Raw genomic sequence first — 9,015 nt, forward strand, 5'->3', positions numbered from 1 at the left:
ACACAAAGATCTCTCACTTCATCTATCCCTCTCAATATATTCCCATTTATTGTGTATTCCCTTTTATTGTTTGACCTCCCTCACATTTATCAGAGTTGAACTCCATCTGTCACTTTCCTGCTTATTCCACTGATATATCTATTCTGCATTATCCACTGCACAGCCAATTTTTGTGTCATCTGCACATTTCCCAATTGTGCCCTCTATGTTCAAGTCTAAATCATTAATTTAAAGAACAAATAGCAGGGGTCCCAACACTGAGCCCTACGGAACACCGCACAAAACAACATTTCATTCGGAAAGGCAGCCACCGACCATTATCCTTTGGATCCGATTCTCCACATTACCGTGTGCCCCATGGGCTCTACATTTTTGACCAGTCTGCCATGTGGGATCTTGTAAAATGCCATGTAGACAGGATCTACTGCACTACCCTCGTCAATCCTCCTTGTCACTTCCTCAAAGAATTCAATCAAATTTGTAAGGCATGACTTTCCCTTAACAAAGCCATGCTGCCGAGCCCTGACTAGGCCATGTCTTTCTAAATGGCAGTTTATCCGATCTCTCAGGACTGATTCCAACAATTGACAAATGACACAGATGGTTTACATAATTCCCAGCCCTGGCAAACAATCCATCAGTCACCTGCTGGGGTTAACATTAATTCCCTTGGTATTTCATTTCAACAATGTTTTCAATTAAATATGTTTCATTCATTGTGACAATCATGGATGATTTGCTGGGAACCACACAGTTATGCAATATTCATGGTGACTAAAGATACTAAGATAATAAATACAGTAGCTTAGCAGTGAACCATTAATTGCAAATGAAGGCAGCAACAGTGTGAAGATACGCAACATTATTCAAGTAAACCACGATGAACAGCAAGGTTGCTCCAACTGCCTTCACTTTCTTTGTACTCTATATAGTTTTCACAGAAGGTAAGAAATTGCATTTTATATAGCAGCACTGTTTACAGTGTTCCTGTATTCACAGAAGGCAAGTAATCAGTTATTTTCCCGAATCAAAGTAACAAAGCTGTTGCTGACACATTTTACCATGTTTAATTTTGCTTAGAGATATTGGGGGAAAATGGAGATTTATGAGGCAGTTCTCCCACCCCGCCGCGCTAATATTCTAGTGCAGTGGGGTGGGAGAATCTCACGGCTGGGCATGCAAGGGATTCGCGCATACAACGCTGGATATCTGGGACTGGGAAATGCACACATGGTGGAAATGCATGCGCTAATCTTGTGAATTGGCAGACGTGCAATTCCCCCGGCTTGCTGTGCTAAAAAATTGGCACAGTGGGATGGAAGCATCGCCCCCACAGTTTTTTTAAATTTTGGATAGATTAAGAAATCTTCTAGTGGCACTTGTACAAATCTGCTGTCCTCAATAAAATTGGTGATTTTACACTGAACACAAGCCTTTCACGTTGGCTAACCATAGGCTTGCTGGCTGCTGCTTTTATACTGCACGCCTTCGCCAAACTGGCGAATTGCGGACCCAGCATTCACCTTGGAACTGTTGGGAAGAAGGATTCCATGATTTAAAAGGCTCTTGATTGCTAGAAGTATTTCAGTTGCTTTCCTGCAGACCTACAGTACTCACATTCCACCCTGGGGAAAGCTAGGATATGGGCAATGGATGGATTTGAGACCAGGGAGAGATCAGCCATAATCTGATTGAATGGCAGAGCAGGATCAAAGGGCCGAATTTGCCTACTTCCTCTCCTAATTCCTATGTTCCTAGAAGTGGACAGCTTCACCGAGCCCCTGTGATATTTCCACCAGGCACATTGCAGAACTCACCTCATTTGTGACAAGGCAGCATTGCCTTAAACACTCTGCTAAAAGTGTGAAACTAGATTGTGTGCTGAGGTTTGCAGCTGGGGTTGAATCCATAATTTTTTGTTCCAAAGTCGGAGCCAGCTTAGCCAAAATGGTCCTTCAGAAACTACAGACAACATGCAATATGTGTTGAGAGTTCACAGAAACATTACCCTTTTTCAGCAAAGTACAGTTGTCAGTAAGCCATAAGTTTCAGAGGATTAATTACCAAGGATGCGTCATTACAAAGTCCATGGCCTTTTCAATCTGTTTTCCCACTGGCTAGCTTGGTCGTCAAATCATCTTGGATAGTGTATGTGATTACTGAATAAGTGAGTAATTGCTTAACACTGATGTAATGAGGTAGATCCCCATATTCACAGAATGAACAGAAGGTGAACTGCCAAAGCATATTGTATTATAGAACCTATTATAGAACCTGCCTTATTTTCATCTATTGAAATCAATGTGGTCCTGGTGAAATTTTACCTCATTTTACCTGTGCTATCCAATTTCCTGAACACTGTTGTGGAAAGTAAAAATAGGAGAAAACTATCTCCACCCAAAATAAATGATGACTGACTGGTCTATGAGATGGAAAATTAAGTGGAAGATAAGAGTATGTTTGACACTAGCAGATACAAGAGGGAAAAATTTGGTTTTTACGTCTCCATTTCAGATGACATTATGCAGACTCTGTGTATCAAAGAACAAAAAAAAACAAAAACAGCCCGGGAAACAGGCCCTTCGGCCCAAAGAGCCCGTGCCGCCATTTTAACATTACCAGTCCCCCCTCCACCCATGACCCTTATCTACTGTTTATGGCATTCCACATTGAGGGAAAACTAATTTAGGGACAATTTATTACCTCCAATCAGCCTAATAGCACATCTTTGGGGTGTGGGAGGAAACCGGAGTACCCGGAGAAAACCCACGCAAGCACGGGGAGAATGCGCAAACTCCCACAGACACTGGCCCAAATCCATGTGTCTGCACAGCAATCAGCGATAGTCACTGAGCTGTCGTGTTGCCCAGCATCTGGTCCAGTTTAAGCACACACTAACGACATGAAGCACTCGGCCAATCTCAAACATCCAAGAGCAGCCCTTGTACGACCCATCGTGTGTATGCCCCTCATTGGACAACAAGGCCGACCGACTTAAAACCTGTGAATTAAAAGAGAAAAACATCATTATCATACCACATCCTTTTACATTACCAGGGACGTCCCAATGCTAATGAACCTTATTTACAACAATCTCCTATATCCTCCCATCTCCAACCCACTCATGTGCCTGTCTAAGTTACTCTTAAACACCTTCAGCGTGCCTGCCTCCACCACCTTATTTGGCAGAGCATCCAGTCCCCACTACGCTTTGTGTGAAAAACCTCCCTCTAATATCCGTGTTATACCTCTCCCCCCTCACTTTTAGCCCGTGGCCCCTCGTACTGTGTGTCTCTAACATAGGAAATAGCTTACCACTGTTTACTCTATCTATACCCTTCATAATCTTATATACCTCTATTAGATCCCACCTCAGTCGCCATCTTTCAAGGGAAAACAGCCCCAATTTGCTCAATCTTTCCTCATAACCCAGTCCTTCCATACCAGGCAGCATCCTGGTAAACCTCCTCTGCACTCTCTCCAGAGTCTCCACGTCCTTCTGGTAGTAAGGCGACCAGAACTGGACACAGTACTCTAAATGCGGCCTAACCAACGTTCTGTACAACTGCAACATTAGACTCCAGCTCTTATATTCTATACCCCTTCCTATAAAGGCTAACATACCATAGGCTTTCTTCACCACACTCTCCACTTGTACTGCCACCTTCAAAGACTTGTGCACTTGCACCCCCAGGTCTCGCTGCGTTTCTATACTCTTTATAGGCTTACCCTTTAACATATAACTCCCCCCTACACTATTCCAGCCAAAATGCATCACCTCACGTTTATCCGGATTAAACTCCATTTGCCATACATCTACCCAATATACCAGCCTATCAATATCCCGTTGTATTGCCAGACACTGCTCCTCACTGCCCGCCAATCCAGCCATCTTGGTGTCATCAGCAAATTTGCTGATCACACCACTTACTCTCTCTTCCAAGTCATTTATATACACTACAAAGAGAAGAGGTCCCAGTACTGAGCCCTGCGGCACACCACTAGTGACAGACCTCCAGCTAGAAAAGGACCCCTCCACTACTACTCTCTGTCTCCTCTTAGCAAGCCAGTTCTCCACCCATCTAGATACCTGGCTTTGTATCCCATGAGCCTTAATCTTTTCTACCAACCTACCATGAGGGACTTTGTCAAACGCCTTACTGAAATCCATATAGACAACATCAATGGCTCGTCCTTCATCGACCGTTTTTGTCACCTCCTCAAAGAATTCTACAAGATTTGTAAGGCAAGACTTCCCCTTAACAAAGCCATGCTGCGTATCCCTAATCAGATCACAACGGTCTAAGTGCGCATACATCCTATCCCTAAGAATCCTCTCCATCAACTTGCCTACCACTGAAGTTAAACTCACCGGCCTATAGTTACCCAGGTTATCCCTCCTACCCTTTTTAAACAACGGTACCACGTTCGCTATCCTCCAGTCCTCTGGGACCTCACCTGTGCCCAAAGAAGAGCCAAAGATTTGCATCAGAGGCCCAGCAATCTCATCCCTCGCCTCCCTAAGCAGCCTAGGATAAATGTAATCGGGCCCCGGAGATTTATTGGTTTTAATGCTACCTAAAAGCCCTAACACTTCTTCCCTCGTAATCGATAGTTCCTTCAATTGGTCTACCGCTCCCTCGAAGACGGTACCAGACATCAAGCCCCTCTCCTTCGTAAATACCGACGCAAAGTATTCATTCAGGATCTCCCCCATTCCCTCGGACTCTAAGTATCCCACAAGGGTTGGTAGTGTCACAACCATTACCTGAATGGCTCATGCCCATTTCTTCAGTGAAAAACCATATGGGCCGCTCGTGTATTGGCCTGCTGTGCTGTCTTTACCCAAGGAATGTATTCTACTTAGTGTTGTTTGAAGGGGTGCCGCACAAATAAACCTCCCCCGCCCCAAAAATGTTTTTCTTTCAGTAACTGGGAATGAATTTAGAGTGCTACAGTTTACTGGTATAGGACAGTAAGCTTTCAAACAATAATATATTTCTAAGGATCTTGGCTGACTGCTGGCTCTGGAGGGTTAACTGTCGGGGAACCTGATTTGAAGGTTTTACAGCAGTAGAATCAAAGGATGAACAAATAAAAGAGGAGAAAAGATGTGAAAATTAGATTGATTAATCCTGTGTATTTTAAAATTCTAGTTGCATCTCTCAGAAGCGTGGGAATGAAACTGCGTTGCCGATGCATCAAAACAAACGCTCATTTCATCCATCCAAAGTTCATGGAAAATATTGAAATAGTTCCAAGTGGTACCCATTGTGGAAAAGTAGAGATCATGTAAAGTGTTTATATTGCAATCCAACTGCTTTTTATTGGAAAATCACATTTATATATTATTGGATTATAGGCTAATTGGGTGGATGACAATTTGCATTTATTTCAGAGCTACCCTTCGAAGTGGTAACCAAGTCTGTTTGAACCCTGAAGCCCAGTGGGTGCAGAAAATAATTAAGAGGTTGATCAAAAGGTAAGCTATCAATGTGTGGAAGGGCAAGGGTCAGGAAATAGGAAAGCGTTCCTTTCCGTCTCTCTACCTCCCTACACCTCTCTACTTCTATACCTTCCTATACCTCCTTTGTCTCTCGACCTCCCTACATCTCTCTGCCTCTCTACCTCCCTATACCTCTTTGCCTCCCTACCTCCCTACACCTCCCTACCTTCATACACCTCTCTGCTTCCTACTTCCTACACCTCTCTGCCTCTCTATCTCCCTACACTCCCTGCCTCCCTGTCTCTTTGCCTCTCTACCCCCTTACACCTCTCTGCCTCACTACCTGCCTACACTTCTCTGCACCAATTTCTCTAAACCTCCCTGCCTCTCTACCTCCCTACAGCTCTCTGCCTTTCTATCGCCCTATATCTCCCTGCCTCTCTACCTCCCTGCCTCTCTATCTCCCTACACTTCTCCACCTCTCTGCCTCTTTATCTCCTTACACCTCTCTGCCTCTCCACCCCCTATAGTTCTCTGCCTCTCTACCTCCCTAAACCTCTCTGCATCTCTATCTCCCAACAACTCTCTGCCTCTCTATCTCCCTACACCTCTCTGCCTCTCTATCTCCCTACACCTCTCTGCCTCTCTACCTCCCTAAACTTCTCCACCTCTCTACCTTCCTAACCTCTCTGCCTCTCTATCTCCCTACGTCTTTCTACCTCTCTACCTCCTTACACTTCTCTGCCTCTCTACCTCTCTACACCCCTCTACTTCCTGACACCTCTCTGCCTCTCTACCCGCTATGCCTCTCTACCTCTTTCACTTCATACAACTCCCTGCTTCCTACTTCCCTATACCTCTCTGCCTCTCTACCTTCCTACATCTCTCTGTTTCCGATCTTCCTATGTCTCTCTATCTCTCTATATCCCTTCTCTACCTCCCTGCATCTCCCTGCACCTCTCTGCCTCTCTATCTCCCTGCACCTCTCTGCCTCTCTATCTCCCTGCATCTCTCTGCCTCTATCTCCCTGCACCTCTCTGCCTCTCTATCTCCCTGCACCTCTCTGCCTCTCTATCTCCCTGCACCTCTCTGCCTCTCTATCTCCCTGCACCTCTCTGCCTCTCTATCTCCCTGCACCTCTCTGCCTCTCTATCTCCCTGCACCTCTCTGCCTCTCTATCTCCCTGCACCTCTCTGCCTCTCTACCTCCCTGCATCTCTCTGCCTCACTATCAGAATTTTCTTCTGTAGGACATTCCATGAAGGGGAGGTGATGGCCTAGTGGCATTATCACTAGACTATTAATCCAGAAATGGGTTCAGATCTCGCCACGGCAGATGGTGGCATTTGAATTCAATAAAAAATATCTGGAATTAAGAATCTACTGATGAAACTATTGTCAATTGTTGGAAAACCCCACCTGGTTCACTAATGTCCTTTAGGGAAGGATATCTGCCATCTTTACCTAGTCTGGCCTACCTGTAACTCCAGAGGCACAGCAATGTGGCTGACCCTCAACTGCCTTTGGGCAACCAGCCACTCATTAGCCACGAATGAATAAAAAAAAATGAAACCTACCTTTTTGATCATCTGACATGACATCTCCTGATTTTACCTACCTGAATTTGTCATTCTCTAATCCTTATTCATTCTATAATGTTCTACAGTTCCAAGAAGACAGGTGAAGTTCACTGAAAAGAAACACAGTGGGTGAACATCAAGAGCCTGAGATTGACTGAATGAGGGATTCACATTTGCTTATCACTTTATACAGGCATACTGTGGGCTTCAGGCAACCAGTTTAACTGAACAAAGGTCATTGCAAATCTGCTGCATTTATATATTAGATATTTTAAGCATACAAACATTTGCTATTTACTACAACTTTATATTACACAAATCCCCTTCAGGTGGAAGTGATATGGTATTTACTGTCTGCTGCCTTTACAATGCAGCATTGGAGGCAACCTCAAAGTAATTGTATGTTTGCAATGCACTTGTTAATCCATGTGGAAATATTGGTAGGTTGAAAATTGCAGCCAGAGCAGCTAGTAGTGCTGCCAGCAGGGTGCATTATGCATGTTGCCACTGGCAGACAGAAACCCTCTTGAAACATGCCGACACCATCAATTTCACCATTCCAACCTTGATTACATCTCTGACAAAATTCTACTTCGGTTAGCTATTTGAATGTAACTACTGTAAACACATATGTTCATTTACTGCCAAAGAGGAACACTTCTGATAATGCTGTAGAAATATTCTCAGAATGATTAATCACATTTTCAATCTTTTTGTTGTACTTTATTTAATATGAATACATTTTAAAACCTCATTTTGAACCATAATAAAACAGGTTTTGCTGATGCCATGCACTTCTTCCATTGCATATTTCCTGTTACTTTTTAGCTGCTATACTTTAAATTGAAAATATACCTAACAAAAGTAAGGAAAGAGGCTAGAAAGATCTGTGGCATTGGGAGTGTGTTTGACATTGATGCATACTATTCCTATTTATAAAATGGCAGGTCTTCCAATACTCTACTGTCAATGTTACATTTATGAATGTTAGGCAGAATCTTGTGAAACACTCAGAAGTGGAGAATGGGGCAGGCAGGAGCATTTAACTCAGCAGGAGGCAAAATGACAGCTTCTTGATGGCAGGGTGAAAGTAAATGGCAGGATGAAAGTAGGTTACTGAATTGGTAACAAATTGAGCAGAAATCATGCTTTCTGACAGCAAGTGTCAGCATCCTTTTTATTAGCATCTCACATAGTGTGCATCAGGTAAAGGTAAAGTAGTCTCCCTAGTGGGTGTGGACAAAGTAAGAGCTATTTTTTCTTGTATGGGTAGCTTGTTTAAACAATTGGGATCAGGGAGAGGGGAAAGGGGTAAGGCTGTTGGAGTGAGGCGGGGGGGGTGGTCACAGTCAAAGGGGAATAGGGTAAAGCTGATCAGGACATGAGGGAGGGTCCAAAAGACAGTGCTGACCAGATTGACTGTCTTGTGTTGATAATTGACCTCAGGGAGCCGAGGTGGGTCAAGGATTTCCAGTGTAGTTAGGGTGCAGCTGCAGAGGAACCTACAGAAGGTGGATCAGGATGAGTCAGATTTGGTACAAAGAACAAAGAACAACACAGCACGGGAAACAGGCCCAACAAGCCCGCACCGCTATCTTAACATTGTGAGTCCCCTCTTCCACCCATGACCCTTGTCTATGCTTATGGCACTCCACATTGCAAACCAGATTGAGGGGAGACTAATTTAGGGACAATTTGTTACACCAATTAGCCTAAGAGCACATCTTTGGGGTGTGGGAGGAAACCGGAGCACCCGGAGAAAACCCACGCAAGCACGGGGAGAATGCGCAAACTCCAGCAGACACCGGCCCAAATCCATGTGTCTGCACAGCAAACAGTGATAGTCACTGAGCTGTCATGTTGCCCATCAGCTGGTCCAGTTTAAGCGTACACTAACGACATGAAGTACTAGGCTACTCTCGAAATATCCAAGAGCAGCCCTCGCACGACCCACCATGTGTATGCCCCTTGTTGGACAACAAGGCGGACC

At 44.3% G+C, this 9,015-nt stretch overlaps 1 protein-coding gene across 1 annotated transcript; it reads left to right on the forward strand.

Annotated features, from left to right (window-relative positions):
• Positions 1-880: 880 nt before the first annotated feature.
• LOC145350509 (interleukin-8-like) lies at positions 881-7,792 on the forward strand. The gene is made up of 4 exons (XM_080199708.1): positions 881-944; positions 5,157-5,292; positions 5,399-5,482; positions 7,112-7,792. The coding sequence occupies exons 1-4, from the start codon at positions 881-883 to the stop codon at positions 7,137-7,139; spliced, it is 312 nt and encodes a 103-aa protein (XP_080055834.1). The 3' UTR covers positions 7,140-7,792.
• Positions 7,793-9,015: the final 1,223 nt, after the last annotated feature.

The sequence above is a fragment of the Carcharhinus amblyrhynchos genome, chromosome 1 (genome assembly GCF_965287045.1).
Source record: "Carcharhinus amblyrhynchos chromosome 1, sCarAmb.v2.hapA, whole genome shotgun sequence".
In the NCBI taxonomy this organism is placed as follows: Eukaryota; Metazoa; Chordata; class Chondrichthyes; order Carcharhiniformes; family Carcharhinidae; genus Carcharhinus; species Carcharhinus amblyrhynchos.

Coding starts and splice junctions, on each gene's coding strand:
- LOC145350509 (XM_080199708.1), top strand. CDS start 881: ATGAACAGCAAGGTTGCTCCAACTGCCTTCACTTTCTTTGTACTCTAT. Junction 945..5,156: donor CTATATAGTTTTCACAGAAG/GTAAGAAATTGC, acceptor TTAAAATTCTAG/TTGCATCTCTCAGAAGCGTG. Junction 5,293..5,398: donor TGTGGAAAAGTAGAGATCAT/GTAAAGTGTTTA, acceptor CATTTATTTCAG/AGCTACCCTTCGAAGTGGTA.